Source organism: Catharus ustulatus, chromosome 6 (genome assembly GCF_009819885.2).
Source record: "Catharus ustulatus isolate bCatUst1 chromosome 6, bCatUst1.pri.v2, whole genome shotgun sequence".
In the NCBI taxonomy this organism is placed as follows: Eukaryota; Metazoa; Chordata; class Aves; order Passeriformes; family Turdidae; genus Catharus; species Catharus ustulatus.
In genome coordinates, this window is record NC_046226.1 from 20,779,105 (window position 1) to 20,797,395 (window position 18,291).

Here is an 18,291-nt window from a genome sequence, read left to right on the forward strand (position 1 = left end):
CAGTCTCCTTTGTTCTTTCTCTTGTAATGCATTCTCTCAGCACCTTCTTTGTGTAACTTTACTGATGCTACTCTTAAAGCAGGACTAAGGAGCTGGGCAGGTGATTCTCTTAGATTTGAAAAAAAGCTTGTCCCACTTGTCTTACTGGAACTAGATGGCTAGAACTTGGATTTATTGGCGTTTGAAGTCATTGCGAGACAACGGAAGTACAATCGCAAGTCCTTATAGAAACTGCAAAACTCAGTATTTTAAATTTTCCTATACCAAATCTACGTCTCATTGCCAGCTTTGTATTTTAGTATTGAAAACACCTATTGGTGGCTGATGGGCTAATCTAACATCATCTTCATTTCCAGTTAATGTTTTTCAAAGGTGTCTGAGTGAATAATCTTAAGGTACTGTAATGATAGTCTTGGCTGGAAGTACATGCTTGGAAAGAGACAGCATTCTTCCCTGAGTTAAAACTCTGATTGTCTTCACTCAGATATATCTGCATCTCCACTGGAGATTGATGTAAAATTACTTTGTATGTTTTATACAGAAAATCTTTGTGTCAGCTTGAGATAATACAGCTGAAACTATAATTACAGTGGAAGTTCAAGTTATAAATCCTTTGAATTGCCTGAACTCTGATAGTTCATGAACCTTCAAATTGTGACATGAAGAACTTTTGAAGTAGCTGAAGCACTACGGTGTAAAAAGAGAGACTGCAGTCTCTGGCAGGTTAAGGAGTTTAAGCCTTTGTTTTACCTGACTAGTCCTGGGTTTCAGATGGCCAAACTATAGCAGGTTTTACTTCAGCCTAGTATTTGTTAAAGTCCACATTATGTGCTCTTAAGGCTTGCATTTTCTGTCATTCCTCAAGTATGCATCAGAATCTCCTACAGCTGGAATGGGAAAGATGCTTGGTAAGCCATAGTTCAGGGTGAAATTATATAGTTTGTTCCTAGGTCTCTTTTGTGGGCAGAGAAACGGAAGGGGTTTTATAAGTTTCGGATAGGCTGAATCTTGTTAGTTCTATAACACAGATTGCTTCAAGTTTTTAACTTACTTCAGCAGACTGAAGATAAGCAGGGGTTTTTTTGTGGTCATGTGTGCATATACCATAGTTCTATTTAACTGGATTATTTTCTTCTTTAGAAGAAGCTAGCATAGTAGGAGAAAATGAAACCTATCCTCGAGCTTTGCTTCACTGGAATAGAGCAGCTTCTCAAGGTATGTCTGTACCTCACAATTCCAATCAGTTTGTTTTTATGTTGCGGAATACATTCAGTGTAGATTTTCCGCTGCAGTGTGAGCTGCAGGTTGAGCTCTGGGTGGGAGGAGCCCGAGGCAGGGGGCCAGGAACTGCCGACCTTTTGCATAACAAAGGGCATGGGGACCTGTGGCCCAGCCAGGTGAGGAGACACAGCAGGTACCAAGGACCTCAGACTTAAGTATGAACAGACTATTAGGATATAAAGTCCCAGGGATTCCTTTGTTTGGGATTCCTCCTCAGAAATACAATCTCAAGCTGTTTTTTGTATTACTATGCCATTATTAAATTGTTTAAAAGATTCCGGCATCTGAGACTTGGAAACCCAAGGTCAAACCAGTAAGGAAGGCTTGTCTGACTGTGAGAGTGGCACTAGTAGGGAGTCAAGCACCCATCAGCCCTTGCAACCACCCACGGAGAAGGGGGAAGGAGCTTCAGTCCCTGCAGTAACAGTCTGTAGTGGTGGGAGTGTGATGGATGGCCAGAGTGCCTCCCATATGGTCAGACAGGAAGGTTTCCTTAACACTTAGTAGAGCCATTAAATGTCTAATTTCATATGTTTTGCTATGAAACGTGCAAACTGTTCAACAGGAGCAGTATCTCAGGTTGGGTAGTTGGTGTTCTTTGATGTATTGTTAGCTATAGTGTTGTTACAATATCCTTGCAGGTCTGAGCTTTCCTGTGATTCTAAGGACTAAAAGGACTGAAATACAAATGTGTGTTTCTTTGGCCGTTCCATATGGAATTGTAGAGCAGTGTTAAACAACGTTAGCAATGTTTACACTGACTTTTCTAAAAATATATATCTTCTTGGGAAAATAGATCCAAAACCCTTAAGAGTAATTTGTTACTTTTCATTATTTATAAGAAGTGTAATTTCCTATTCAAATTAAGTAGAGTCCAGTGATGACAAATGCAACCTTGATGTCCAAACAACATAAATTTAAACTCTGGTGTTTGTGATCCTACCCTAAAATAAGCAAAAGTGAACTTAATGATGAAATATCTTGAGGTATCTAACTTCCAAATGGATTCATCTACACTAATATGTTTACTACTTTTTTACTTTAGAGTAAGAGTACCATGCAAATTCAGACTTTCAAAGTTTTTAGTTGAAAGTTAAGAAATTGAGATGATGACGTGGATGATGAGACACTATTTTTCAAGTTTCCAGTGTCACTGCTTTTACAAAAAGTTGAATCCTTTAAAGGCCATATAGCAAATGAAACTTTTTTCTGTAATAAGTGATTGATTATGAACACATTGCAGGTTTTCGGTTGATACCACTTCATAGCAATAAAAATGTTGGTAGGATTACTAGGAAAAGGTCTTACCTGCAAGTAGAAATTGGTTGTGTTTTGGTTAGCTTAACCAAATTTTAAAAATATAAGCTGTTTATATGAGGGGGTGGTGAAAGAGAAACAGTTTATACAAACTGTGAGAAGTAATACTAACGCTCCTACTGCATCTTCATAGGAAGTCAGAAAGGTTTCTTTGCCTAGCTGTTTTATCCTTTTTTGTTGTTTCTTGATTTCTAGGATATACTGTTGCAAGAATTAAGCTTGGAGATTACCATTTTTATGGGTTTGGTACTGATGTTGATTACGAAACTGCATTTATTCACTATCGACTGGCATCAGAACAGCAGCACAGTGCTCAAGCAATGTTTAATCTGGGCTACATGCATGAAAAGGGATTGGGCATCAAGCAGGTGAGTAAGCTGACTGAGAATCTGCTTTGTTAGAGTGCATTTGCTAATACTCAGTTAAGTCTATAGCTACTACTGGGTTTTGGGTGTTATGTAACCACTTAATTGGAGTTAGCATGTCTCCCAATGTATTCACCAATAGGCAATGGACAATTACATTGACTTCACACTTAACTATATGAAGTAATGATGCATAGACAGGGAAGAAACACTTGCCCATAGCTCTGAATATTGGCAAAAAGAGTGCCATATGGTTCAGTAATGTTTTCAAGATTTTGAAGTGTACTAAAATGAATGCAAATCAACTCCTGGCTCATGGTATTTTAGTATAGGATTATTCTCATCCTCTGATAAACATTGGTTAATTGTTTCCTGTATCATGTAGTTTTGAAAACAAGGTAAGAAAGCATAACCAGGACCAAATCAGCTGTAGTTTTTCATGTTAGGCAAACTACATCACCTAAAGAAGACCGTATATCTGATTCTTCTGGGAAGCCTATGGTGTGTTGCTGTCCGTGACTTAATTCTTACAGAATCCAGAGCAACATATTTCTGTATGTGTCAAAATAATGTAATTGGCAATTGCATTCTAATTTTGAGCAGCCTACCTTAGCGTAAGGTATGAATTTAATAATAACTTGACCTGAAACTGTAAGAAATGGTTTCATTTTCTCTATTTTCAATGAGCTTCAACTTTTTTTGTCTATGTATGCACCTTTTGAATATTCTGTTGGTCTATTAAAAGACTAATTTTTACTTCTTGACAAAATATGAGAACAAGGCAGAGCAAATCATAGGTTGGTATTGTTACTTTGGCAGCATCAGACAATCAACATTTGAGGAATGTTTAATGACATAGATGTAGACATGACAATAGAGTACACAAACTACAAATGTTACCTTAGGATGGTTTTCCCTTTGTAACTGAACCCTCAAAAGTAGTTAACTTCTGAAAATAAGTCTGCGGCTAAAAGCAACAATTCTAAAGTTGGAGGTTTTCTTAAAAAAAATTCTTTTAGGCATGGAACCTTTTTATTTTTCTTCTGTCTTGAAAACATCAACACAATTTAGATCAAATGATAAAAAGTTTGAAAAGGTTATTGTATCATGTTCAGTATGATGAGAAAAATTATTCCTAATGCCATCATTTGCACAGAGTGTTCTCCAACCTGAAGCAGAGATGGCTGAACACTGAGAGTCAAAATGAGGGCACAGAGGTTCATGATGAACATATGTGGCCTTGCTTTATGCAGAGGAATAATACTTTCTCTCCTTCAGGTCCATCATGGAATGAAATGTTGAATCGCAAGGAAAATAGAGATAGTCAATATAGATTTATATATAGTAGTAGTATTTATTATATTAATATATATTTTTTCCCACCAAACAGCTTTTGCCTTATTCTCACTTTAATTATTGAATGAATAGTCTTTTTTTTTATGTATAGAATTTTATGCTGCGCTTCCTGTACCAAAATGATTTTCAAACTCAGACCAGGTCAATGCCAAATATTAAGCCCTTTCAGAAATCTCACACCTGTACACTTTGACACTATTCATAGATCTAATGCTGCCAATCCCTGAGGCTACATGTCAAAATGAAGACTGTTTCCATAAACTGCTCAAAATTAAGATTGAGTTAGTTTTATTACAGTATCATGTTAAGATTTGGTGTGGTATTCCAGTGCTATTTGTGTGTTATTGCTCAGATTCCTACAGTTTGCACTTTTCTGTCAAGTGAGAGTAAAGTAAGCATAAGCAGAATGAAGTGCTTGCTAATTAGAAATAAGCCATTATTTAGATCTCCTTTTACACCAACACTAGCCCTGTGCCAAGGAGGTAAAGAATCTCTTTTAAGTAGTTGTACAAAAGATAAATTTCCCAGCCTCAATGAATATTAAGAATTATTCTAATAAATTGAAACACTAAAATGTGAGCTACTACCTCTCATTCATTTAATATGTAGATTTTCATACTGTTATTTCCACGAGTGTTATGAAACTAAGCTTTGCTGTATCAATGGTATTCCAAATGAGCATGTGGCATGAAGTCCTGGAAATTACTCTTATTTTAAGTGTCCCAATTTGGAACATTTTCAGACATAAGTCTTACATGAGCTTATTCTTCATATCATTGGGTGAACATAGCCAGTGTGTATCCAAATATCCTAACATTGCACAGTATGTATCTGAAGCAGAGCCAAAAAAACACTGAACAAGCAAGGAAAGTTAAATTATTCTGGACATGTAGCCTCAGTTCTTAGAGTTACCGCCTTGTTTCAGTTGCCACCAAAGAGAGCACTAATTTAGGCTCTTCCATAAACTGTTCTGTTTGTGCTCATACTTTGAGCAGGCTTCTCTCAGTAATGCCAGTAATGTGCATTTTGGACAAGCAGTAAAATCTAATTTGTATGTGTTATAAATGGTTAGAAGCTGCACTATGCAACAGGCGTAGTGTCGTGTAACTGAGAAGAAATGCTGCTGCATATTCCTCTGAAACTTAAATTTTCTTAGTCTTTTATGTTTCTTGTGGTGTTGGAGATGTTAGAGTACTAGAGTTACTGAAATATTTGCCTTGGTTTATAGTGTATAGGTTGAATATGTTATTGCTAACCTGTTTGTGAACATCAATTCTAGCATCAGTTAAAATAGCTTCATCCTCAAATTGAAGCTTCCATTTATTTTTATATTCAAAGGTGAACATATCTCAGGAACAAAAAAAAAAATATGGTTAATTTTTCAAGTTCTTCAAAACTGAGCTTTGAATTTTCTTAACTTTAGGATATTCATCTTGCAAAACGATTCTATGACATGGCAGCTGAAGCAAGTCCAGATGCTCAGGTTCCAGTCTTCCTAGCACTCTGCAAACTTGGAGTGATTTATTCCTTGCAGTACATACGAGAAATCAATGTAAGTAATGCAAAATTAAAAGAAAACAGCAGATGTTTTTCATTTTTAAAAGAAGCTCAATTTGTAGTCTTACTTAAGTATTACTTGAGCCTTCTGCAAACTTAAGATAGACTTGTTTTCTACTGTTTCATTTTAAGAAAGTCACTGAAGCTTTCATTCCTATTTGTGCAACTCTCTGAAACTGAAAATGTGCACAAGCAGTACTCGTCTGTGCTGTTCTTCCTTTGAAGAGAATTTCTCAAAACTGCTTGACTGTTCTTATCTATGACAATCTGCTATCAAAATGAAGCAGATTTAACTGACATAATTGCTCAGGGGGGAAAAAAACTGATATCCCTAATTCTCGTGCTATTTTATATTCAGTTGTTTTATCTCTGGGGGTGGGGGGAATACATTTGTATTAGATAGTTTAGGTGTTTTGTAGTGTTTCTACTGGGAGATGGCCCTGGAAAAAGAAATTATCTGGAATTAAAGGGGAGTCTTTCCAATATTTCTCAGCGTTCTGACATCTTGCAACGTTTTTGGATTAGTTAATAAATTAAAATGGTATGAAAGATATTACCACTTAGAGCAAATGCAGTTTGAGGCAATTCAGCAAAGTTTGACAAATTATAGTAGTCTTCAGCCTTAGGACAGTCAAAATACCCTAAGTTGGGCAAATACCCACATAGCACTCACAGAAGCTAGTATGCAGAACACAGCTTTTCCTAGTTTTAAGTCTGCTGCTGCAGATTTAAATTGGCAGTGACTGTGTAGTATCATCAGATACAGTAATGAAGCATAGAAGTGTGTGTTGGTTAATCTTTATGCAAATAGAGTCTTACAAAAGGCCATTTCAATCTAAACTAACAGTCAGTCACTTCAATTTCCCTGTCCATTACCTGCACAAATCTCAGCATTGTATCTCACAAGTGTCCTGAGGCTTAGTGCTCTGTCATTCATGGGAAAGCCACAAAACTCCTTAGTGAGAACTTTCATCTCTAAAATAGAAGAAGAGTACCTCATTCTATATAGCATGGCTCTTAATCCTAATCGTATTTTAGTTCCTGGAAGTGAAGTATCACTGGTGTGATACTATTCAGAGAGGAAAAGAGCCACTAAGTTTTAAAATTGGTACTTGCACATAGAAAGTGTTACAAGTCAAAATCAAACTAATTTCCCATTTGTGTTGTTTGACATGGTGTGGACTTTTTCTTTCTTAGATAAGAGAGGTATTCTCACATATTGATATGGACCAGCTGCTGGGGCCTGAGTGGGACCTCTACCTTATGACTATCATCGCCTTGCTCCTGGGAACAATTATAGCTTACAGACAAAGGCAACACCAAGCAATTCCCAGACCAGCAGGACTGCGGCCAGCTGTGCCTCAACAAGAACCGCCCCCAGAGCATCAACCACCACAATAGCAACAAGAGCCTCAGTGAAAGAACTGGATTTTTCCAAAAGGAACAATTTTCATTGTGAATTAGGACTTTGGATCAACAGTCCCTCCCCCAAAAGAGGCACAAAGAAGTTTAAAAAAAAATGTTTGAAAGCTGCTTAGAATGATGCCTTTTTTCAGGGATAAGAAAATTATTTTGAAACTGATTTGAATGTTATTTCAGTGCCAATGGAATAACACTATGGCTTTTTTCATGGAAACACAAGAGTGCTTCTACAAAAATGTTGCCTGCTGTATCTAGTACTTCTTTATTCAGAGTCCTTTTCATCTCCCAGAGAGACAGAAGGCTAGTAGTGGAATGTTTTTGCCTGCTTGATAGCAGTTGACCTTTATAAAAGTAATAATAATAAATTTATGGCCAATTTAAGTCCAAGAAGCTGAACAATATTAAAATTCTGAAAAGATTAGAGCTGTTAGGAGCATACATTCTGACCTGCATCCCAGGTATTTCTATAGTCCTTACTTCATTTTTTTTAAATATTTCTTACACTTTGGTCTTTAGGCTGTATTGGATGGTTTAACATAGGTTATTGATAAACCCTTTAAAACTAAGCCAGCAAACATGCCACTCTCCATTTGTGCTTTTTCTTTTTGGGTATTTTCCTCCATTCCCCTTAGACAGTTCTCAGCAGTCAGTATGTAGCCCGAGAGGTGGAGTGGGGCAGATTGGGTCTGTAAAGCTCATCAGTTGAAAACTGTCCACACAGTCCCCAGATCTCACATATTTCTAAAATATTTCAGGAGCCTGTCTACTTTGCAATCCTTCATGACATGAAACCATATTGGTAGTGCTCCTAAATTGAAATTTGTCTTAAGAGGTTGAGTCTAGATTGCAGAAAGCACCAGTATTACTGCGCACACTGAAGAATGGAGAGAGCCAGAAATCTCAGTGAATTAGCTGATTTGCTTTTAGAGTTGGAAATTCTGTGCTTAATTTTCAACAACCCTGTTAGTGATTTGCACTACAAGAAAGAAATGTGTGTATCTCATGCATGCATCTGCTTAATGCATCTCCAAAAAAGAGCCACAAAAATGCATGCTCTCTACAAAAGGGCATGGGCTTATGCCAGTGATGCTACTCCAAAGCTACAGGGGTGCTCTGGCTGTCACCAACCTCTCTTGGACCTGGCATAGAGGAAAGTCACAGTAATGTCTCTGGCCGTGCCATCTCGGGGACCCCTTGTAACAAGAAAATCCAAAGAGGAAGAAGACTAGTGGCTTCTTGATGCCACCAGGTCAGTGTAAAGGCCTTTTAATGAGTGTAAAGAATGTGACCTGTGGACTGATGATTTAAGACTGCAAGAGGAATCTTCACTTAGTGACAGATTTTCTTTGAACTATAATTTCCAGGGCTGGAGGTGGGAAGCAGTGGCAGAATAGTTTAGAAGCATGAAATGCAGAAGTGTCTGTTCTTATTTACCGATGGAAGTTAAATATTGGTTTCTGTACTAGCATTAAACCCTCTGAATATACTGTCATAAAGTTGAATGAATGAAGAGGCTTTAGCTGCTTTCTGACAAAAGCTGTTGTATTTACAGGGTTAAGGGCTTCTCTTCATGCAGATGTTTTTCCAGTGTATTGAGAATAATGTATCAATACACTTTATTTAGAATTGAGATTTTGTTATGGTTTCATACTTGGTACATTTGCAAGGAGACCATTGCACAATAGATCTCTAGTTTGGGATACAGGATTATCAGTTCATTCTTTTGTAAATGGAAATGTTGCAGATGACTAGTATTAAAGATACTAGTATTATAGGTAGAACTCAATACATCACAATGCTTATGCTGGTCATATAAAGACAAATCTTTAATTTTAGTGTGGAGGGTTGCAGCATGTGGTAGAGGAATGTGTTGTTCAGTCTTAATCATCATTAGCAGATGAAACAGTATTAAACTTAAATGTAGTGTCTTATATGTACAGCATTCCCCAGCTGCATTTCTAAGATATCTGTGATTACTGAACACTCCCTCTGAAATTTTTTGCCACTTAGTATCTCTTTTTAGCTTGGCATGAGTAAATTAAAGATGATATGGAAAATGTTTTTCAATTAAATACCATTGGTCCATTGGTATTTGCCTCCTAGGCAATTTAACAATTTTGTTACTGCATTATTGAAATGTTTTTGTTGTTGATCTATTAGAACTAAATACTAAAAGCTCTCTTCTACTTGCATGAGAATATCTCATCACTGCTGCTATGTGATGGTCTTATAGATGACTTTCAGTGAATCTGATGCATTTTTACATCCAAGAAATCAGCAGAAGAAAACAGCTGAAGATCAGCAAGTTACTTCATTTTTTAAAAAATGCTTTTTGAAGGAGCAATAAGAAAGTCTTTCTCCTGCTTTTTCCCCTTCCACCAAATTGCTACCACTAACTTTTCAGATGACATTCATTTGAATGTGGTGGTAGAAGAAAAAAGGTACTTACCATAAATAATGGCAAGTTAACTCAGGGATTAAAGAAATGAATACATTTTCTAAATCAGTTATCTACACCATGACTTAAGTTTTTGTGACAATCCCTTACTACTCTGTTCTGAAACTTGCATTTTGAGGAAAGTATATTTAACTCTTACTAGCAATATGTTCCTTGTTGTGCACTCAGTTCATCAAGCATCTTTTTCCTAAAGAAGCTGAGTTGCTTAGTTTACTGCAGTGAAGTACTTTTCCCTTTTGGTAGTACACAGGTTATCTTATAGTTTATATGCAGGAGTGTTTTAGAAGGGAAACTCAATTTAAGAGAAGCCTTTCTGGGTGTGTTCAGCATGGTTTGAATGGAAAAGTTGTATTCTTTGTGTGTAGTGACATAGGCTGGAGCCTGCCTATTTGACCTTCATAGACGTGCTCTTCTTTCCCTGCACAGAAAATGGAGCTACAGAGCAGGCAGTGTTATTGGTGAGATTTTTATATGTAAGAAAACTGTGGGAAAATTTGGAGAAATACATTATTCTGCATCTCAAATTATTAATCAAAGATATTAGCTGTTCTTGCTAGTTCAAAGAAACACTGAACTGTTGAGAAAACAGGATTTTAGTTCATCACTGGTGAAACTTGTCCCAGAGCTATCTGTTGAAATAATTTTCTTGCTTTATATTGTCCATGATGGGACAGTGTAATAGAAGGTAAGGCCTTTGATACCAATATCCTAGTGAGACTCTTGTGAGATAGTTTTACTCACTTTTTAATCATCTTCCATAAGACAGCTACTCTTATTAAAAAAAAAAACAAACAAAAACTATCAAATGTTTTAATTTGAGGGAATAACAATTAAGATATGGCTTGTGAAAGGACTTTTAAAGACTATGCATTATCTAATTTCCACCTGTTATATGCTAGTTTTGGCCTATAAAAGGGGATTACACTCACCTTTGCAAGTTGCTTTCCTTTTAGATAGGCAACAATGAACTGAAATTCTATTTTTGTTTCAGAGAATATTAAACTGAAAAGATTTAGTTTGATTTGAACTACTGCAAATGCATATGGCAAATAGGGACTATTGGGGGGAACCCTTTGTTTTTATCAGCTACAGTTCTTTAAAGGGTCTTGTAGGAGTTTTGTAAATTTATTTTGTATTTAAAATCAGTATAAAGGCTGGTCAAATGTAATATAATTGTGTAAACAAATTCTGTTAATAGAAAGATGTACAGATTCATTTTGTACTGTATCTTTAATCTTGTGAAATAAAGATACCACCTGTATGGTTACCCTCATTGTTCACAGTAGTTATGATAATAGAAGGTGTGACTTGCTAGTCATATCTACTGGTATATGCCACTGTTCAATGCTTCCCTTCCGATAAGGATTCTCATACTTTTACTTCCATTCCTTAGGAAGGGCAAAGAAAGAGGAAATGGATCATTATGCATTTTGTCTTCAATTTTGCTATAAACTTGCCTTCTCTGTGTGTATATGTGTGACAGTGTATCTGGCATTTGTACCATGCCTGGTAGAACTGCTGCATGATTCAAGAGCAGTAACCAGTAACTTTAGAATTACTACTGCATTTTCAGTACTAATGCAGGGATAATTCAGTCAGTTGGAACAGATACTGCGGGAGGGACTACTCCAAGCTGACAAATCTATTTACTTTTCAGGCCTTTTTTGACCCACTCATCCTTTCAGGCACTACCAATTGAGACTAGGACCTCCCTTGTTAAATTCATTAAGTTGATGGGCTTTCCAGTGTGCTTGTTCATTGAGGAGAAGCAAAGTAAGGACAGTGAGGGAGCAAAAATGGCTAGGAAAGGCATCAATAGGTAAGTGATCCTGAGCATCAGCCCAAATTACATGGTTTTCTGAAGTATTTGGAGGCTTTCCATGTTGTCTGCTCCTGCCAATAGCTGCTGTTGCAGGTAAAAGCAGAACTGCAGCTATTCAAGCCAGCTTGAGTTTGACTAACAAAGCTCAAGCTTAGTGAGGTCAGCCCTCACCTTCCAAAAAAGTCCATTGTTGGAGATGTCATTGCTGACATACTCAGTTGAGGTGAGGTGAAGTATAGATACTTGATCTTATTTGTAGCATGTAATCAATATGGAGCTGTGTTCTGCAGAGAGAATTGAGTACAAGGTAAATATATGTGGTGTGGGAGAGTGTTTGGGATTTCTGTTGCTTGTTTATTTTAAAAAGCTCCAGAATAATGTTCATTGAAAACCAGTATGTTTTGTTTGGTTTTGGTTTTTATATTGCTGTATTCTCTATATTTTAGACTTGAGAGTAAAACAAATTTAAATATTATTAGAGAATATAGATTCTGTACTTGCAAGACCTGTTTGATTAGAATGTGTTACTTGATATAATGACCAAATGTTCTTCCTCTTTTCTAAGTTATCATGATCTTAATAGATTTTCTGAATCTTGACTTTAATTCCATTATTTAAAGAATGATTGAGGAAAATAGCCTACTTATTTTTGAAAGTCTTCAGACAACTGTAATCAACTACTTCTAAAGCCAAGGATGAGGGAGGGCAGTGTACCATCTATGAAGATAATGAAAACTGTAGCATATAGTTTTAAACTTTATTTTCAGAAAGAAAAGTAAGTGGAGAATGGAGTACCATTGTAATTGCACTTCAGGTAGTGAGAGAGATAGATGTCATTTAGCTTCCACAGAGATGAGTTGTTCACATTTTTATTTCTTTGGTATGCAACTTTTTGAGCTTTCCATATAACATGGCTTGCAGTTCCAGATTTTTTAAAATAACTTAGAAGAACAGAAGTTTTTTTCTGTTGCAAAATATTGGAATTATAGCTCTCCAATTCTGCTGTCAATCATTTTCTATATTTCCCTTTTTTATATGCTTGTTTTTCTGCATTCTTCGTCCTGAACAGGCTGTTCTGTACAATTAGTTGTTCCAGATCTGTTATAAATCTGGCTCCATTTCTGTACAAGATTAACACCAAATTTTTTATTGCTTCTAATTAACTGCATTTGCTGGGGAGGAAATAATGTTGTATACCTGGGGTGTGTGTTTGTAGCCACAAGGGAGTGTTAGACAGTAATGGCAACTTGGACTTGTTAAATACCTGAGGTCTCAAAGATTGGGAATGGAGTAAGTGCCACACTTAGAGTCACTGTCATCTTGAGAGAAGGCATGTGTGTATATACACACACATGCACAGAGATATAGGAAGTCCTTGGTTGCAGAAGCTTCAGAAACTTAAAAAAATTAAATAATTTAATACTCTTATTTCTCTCATATTTGCGAAGCAAAAGTTCAAAATTAAAAATCACTGTAGCTTCTGGTAAGACCTGGTCAATAATTGCCTTCTCATGACTATTAAAACTTTTTTAGTATGTAAATCATTGTAAAATGTGCCAGACTGTCTCCCAGTATTGTTTGGAATATTATGTACACAGCTTTCAAGAGAGTGGCTTCTTTTGCTAAATTAAATCCATGTTTTCTTAGAGTACAAAATCTTTCCTACTAAAATAAGTGAAAATATTTAGCAACAGGTGATGAAGAAATGTTTTACTCATTTTTCCCTGAGATTATCTGGTGCAATATTGGAGCTATCCAAGTAGCTTGAAAACTCTAATTGAAAATATTTTACATTATTTGTTTCTGTTCTATCTTACTTTAATGTTTGTTAGGCTCCAGACTATGCTATATACTAGAATTCTGTTAATTAATGGCATTTAGGTTCTTCTAAATTATTATTATTATTATAATATTTGGAAAGTCTCCCAGATGTAGTCAACAGCAATTTTAAAGGAAAAGCCAATTTGCATTGCTAGTATTAAAAGGGATATGTGATAAAGTCAAACACACTTCAAAGACTTTAAAGTCATTATTATAGCTGATGTTAAAATTACTGAAGAAATATGTGGAATGTTCCAGTTTGAGGGTTATAACTTTGCATTATAAAAAAGGTATTTCTTGAACAATCATCCAACTTTGAATTCAAAGGCTGAAGGCCTGGTGAGTTTTCCAAAGATTTCGTTACCTTCATTATTGGGGCTGTGAGATCAGGAGGACTTGAGTTAATTCTTTTCAGGTTGTATTTAGTTGTGTCTCTAGGTTACAGGACTGTGGACAGTCCTTTAGGAAGAATAGCCACACCAAAATACACATACATTTTCAGGTGGAATCCAGTGTTACGTTAATGTTCAGCTGTAATTGGATAATTGAAGAATTTAATATTTTTTTACAAATAATTCTGTGTTTGATTTGGTTGTTGAAATCTGGGAAGCATTGCACAGAAGGGAGGTGACTCTAGTAAGAGAATTCAGACCCAGTGAGATAAATGTGGTGATCTCACTGCATGCAGCTGTGTTGGCTTTTCCTGCCTCTTAGCTAAACTAACAGCCTTACTGAGTTCCCTACTAGGAGTCCAGTTTTTTGGAAGCCAAAGACTGCAAGTAGGTAGGAACTTGTGAAAACAGCAAGAAAGAAGGATTTCTTCATTTATGTAATCTCTCAACTAACAAACTGAATGTTGTATATTAACTGTTTGCCTACTCTAACTTACATATTTAGTGAATAGCTCCATAGAGACACAAAAAATACTTCAGGTTTTTGCATGTGTAATTACAAAAAATTGGCCTAATTATTATGTTTGGGATTACAAGCCCCAAAGAGTTTACTCTTCACTACATTTGTCATTCTCTGTTCAGTTCCAGAAGATAGATTGATATGAAATACTTCTAGATGTTTCTGGTGATACTAGTTCAGCATCATGAAATACAGCTCTTGTGTTTAGAGTAAACAGTTTGCAAATAATCCTTTGACTGAAAACTGAGTAACTCTATGGCAAATACTAAAAATTGATAGAAAAGTAAACTAAAAATAAATCCCCTTTAAGATTTCAGATCTAGTATGTCATTAATCCCATTTGGCACTGTGAAAGGTGCTAGAACAAACAATAGTCTGTCATTTTAAAATAATATTCCTTATTTAAACGCAGCAAATAAAATATTTATTTCCCCTGTCTCGTTGGGATTTCTAAATGCCAAATCATAAAGACTTTCTTGCAGTTACAGAAAAGGAAGCTTTCAAATTACATAAAATGAGTATGTTTGATAAGCCTTTATAAAGCTCTCTGTCTGCTTATATTAAACATTTGATGCTTCCAGATTTCTCAATTAGCCATTGCACTCCTGGCACTCGTATTCTACAAACTCTTCAATTACATGCAGAACAAGCTCTGCAAATACTGGTAGTTTGGTTTGCTGCTAGAATGGTGTCTGGTCATTGAGAAATGCCCTTCTGTGGGGAAAACATCATCTGTTAAGGGGAAGTGAAAGTGATGGTCTGCCATACTGGAAATAGTGCATTTGTCCCAGCAATATTAATTTTAAACTAATCTTGCCATTCCTGGGATGTGCAGTTAAACAAATATCTCCTGAAGTATGTGATCTTCCAGGCTGGGCTGTGGCAGCTGGAGCAAACACCACTCAGGTGTGTGCACATGGTCTGAGGTAAGGGAGCTAAGCAAACAGTCTTCTGGCACTTACGCATTTATTTTCTTGTAGTGCTCTGTGTGCCAATAGCAGCTCATTGGCTGAGAAGTAGCACTCCTGTGAGGCTACTTTGTGATACAGTCTAAAGAAATATGTGAAGGACAGACTTACTTGTGGAAGCAGGTCCAGATAGATAAAGAAATTCTGAACGTGCTTCCATACACTTCTGAATAGAACCTCTGTTGGTACACCACTAAGGGTTAAGTCACACCGCCTCATTTAATATGATGAAATAGATTGAATTCTGTTAACTGACAAATTTAATTAAGTTTGCAGTAAAGCTTGCCTGAGAATCATGGCGGTGTATTGGAATAAAATAGCATCATTTTCCAGGATATAATGAATTATTAATATCTGTATCATGAAATATTAACATAAAAACCCCTAGTTAGCTGTCAAGTTGAAAGAACAAAAATTCAGGTGAAGTTTATATTCAAAATAAATTAGAATTTGGATCATTCTAGCTTTTAGTTACTCAGTACATGTGCTTATAGTTACGGTTTCACATGCTCTAAACCTGTAGAGTCATACCATAAATATATCTTCAACATCAGTCAGAATATCAATAATAGAATGCTGTATTTTTATGTTTAATATGGTTAATATTGTCACATTCTAGAAAAATGGAAAAATATAATCTTTGTTCTTCAAATCCAAACTATTTGAAGTAGGCAAATCAGAGTTTCTGGAGTATGTTTGATTTTTCAACCAGAATTTGAATATACTTATTTAAATAGAATAATTTTGGGTTTGACTCTCTGCTGTAATAAAGTATTTCAGTGGAAAGGACCTATAATGTCCGTTATGTTCAGCTGCCTGACCACTGCAGAAAAGTGTTTTCTGTGATTTTCAGATTCTGAGAACTTGAAAATATAAGAATCGGTATCAGATATGTTACCTGCTACTCCTTCCATTGCAGATCTTAGTAGTAAAAGAACTTCAGAAATATAAAACAAAAATTTCTTGCAAGTCCAAACTGAATAATAGTAATAAACAGAGTTCTGTCATGTTGTGGTAATGATGTCATAACTTGGATTCAATAGATAGTGTAAGAATCAAATTTTGTAAAACCTCTTTCCCCCTCCTCCTTTTTAAAAGGATGTTTAATACAGGAACTTCAATTTACCTAGTATCAGGAAAAAGAATTGGTAGAAAAAAATGTAAGCCTGGTAATCTACATAAAAGAGGAAAAAGTGCTAGAAAGAATAATATATTATATGCAAGCCTTTTTCCTTAAAGGACTTCTTAAATGAGGAAACCTCCCTTCCTTAGCCCTTAAACCATCTGAAGGCTATCAGTAAATATGCTCTGGAGTGAAAAGAAAGCAAAGATGGAAAATATATTTCTGATGCTAAGTCTTAATTTCAACCTGATTGATGACATTTCATGCTTTGTGCTTTAGCAATGCAAGGTACAGCAACCACTGCCACTGTTGGACTGTTTGTGACAGCATTTGTAGCTGCCTTTGTGACTATAACTTCAAATACTGTTGCGAAAAGTTACTCTGTAATAGCTTTTACTTTTATTCGGAAAACAAGAGGAAAGAGCCAAAGAAATGGGGTTAAGGACGTGGCCAAAATCTGGGAAGGATTGATGGCCTTCCAGTCTCTTTCTAGCGAGGATCTTTCACAGTGTGGTACATCAGAGGTCAATAATGTTATTCTGGATCCTGGGTTTATTAAAGATGGGGAAGATAAAGGGAAACAATCAGAAAACTAATCTGTAGTTCTTTTGTCTCGTTAAACAATCCTGAGAAGAAACAAAGACGCCAGCTGTACCTGAGTAGAACTATCCACGTCCTTGTTGAATTTACCCTGTACACATGCAAATGAGTGTGACAACCAGCCTACACCCATTTGGGCCCATGGGCAGATAATGGAATTAAACATCTTCCAGGTGCTTGGCTTTGTCTGGGCAATCAACATCTACTGCTGGATAAGACAGGAGTTAAAGTCCTGTTTGGGAATGTGCGAGTTGTATGCTTATTTTCTCCCAGCCACCTCTAGCTGGCACTCGTGTCGGTGCTTTGGGACACGCGATGTCCCCTGCTTGAGCCAGGGGGGCTTTGGGCTTCGCTTCGAGTGTTCTCTGTGCTGTGTGTCCCTACACTGCTGTGCACCAGGACCCCCTTTGAAAGCCCCTTCAAAACAATCGGGTGAACCAGACTGAGCTGCGGACTGTAACATCAGTTGTAATTACATGCTTATCTTACACTTCGCCTTTGAGGGTTTCCCAGTGTCTTTCACTTATTAAAAATCCTCGTAGTTTACATGGAGAAGAATAAAACTGCACCTTTCCCCCCCCCCCCAGTCAGTTCCCCATTACTAATTAAGGCTGTTATAATATGTGAAAGGTCATTAACACTTCTCAGCTTGCAAGGTTCAACTTTCTAGGAAGCTCTTTGGTGACTTGCTACTCCCTCAGCTCTCCCGAGTCCTTCTCTGAATCTGCTAATGGTTGTAAATGTACACATCTGTGCTCACGTTTGGGCTAATGATGCTCATGTTCATTTCGTATAAGCTTTCTTTCAGCTGGAGTCTCGGAATTGTGCTGGGGTTAGATGTTAATTCCTCCACAAAGCCATTTCCCTATGAAAATTGCTTTCTCAACTATTTAAAGGCAGAAATACGATTAATATTAGCATATAATTGATATTATTAGGTTTGTAATACTCTTACAGTTTAACAGCTTAAACACAATTTGGTTCATAGACATTGTATTAAGTTTCTTATACCTGCCAAATCCATAATCCGTGAAATTCATCAGGGTCGAATAAAATAAGTGAGGTGCCTGTTAATGGGAGTTAAACGTGTATATGCGAACTCCCCAGTTACGGATAAATAGGCTTGTATTAAAGCATGCCCGTTCGCTAAGCCCGAGCAGCAGGCTATTTTGTTTGCATTAGCGATTGTTATTTGCACATCGTTATTTATTTTTGCCCGTGGGTGAGTGCAGACGGCGAAGTCCATACCTTTGCCTCGTTGTTAGAAGCAGTGCCCTAAGAAAGTGGGG

At 36.5% G+C, this 18,291-nt stretch overlaps 1 protein-coding gene across 1 annotated transcript in view; it reads left to right on the top strand.

Moving 5' to 3' along the window:
• The window catches only part of SEL1L (SEL1L adaptor subunit of ERAD E3 ubiquitin ligase), a 34,766-nt gene extending 23,743 nt beyond the window's left edge, over positions 1–11,023 (top strand). The window contains exons 18-21 of the mRNA XM_033062415.2: positions 1,141–1,215; positions 2,794–2,966; positions 5,743–5,871; positions 7,074–11,023. Of these exons, the coding sequence (XP_032918306.1) occupies positions 1,141–1,215; positions 2,794–2,966; positions 5,743–5,871; positions 7,074–7,277 (581 nt within the window). The 3' untranslated portion in view covers positions 7,278–11,023. The remainder of the gene's footprint in view (positions 1–1,140; positions 1,216–2,793; positions 2,967–5,742; positions 5,872–7,073) is intronic.
• The last annotated feature ends 7,268 nt before the right edge of the window (positions 11,024–18,291 follow it).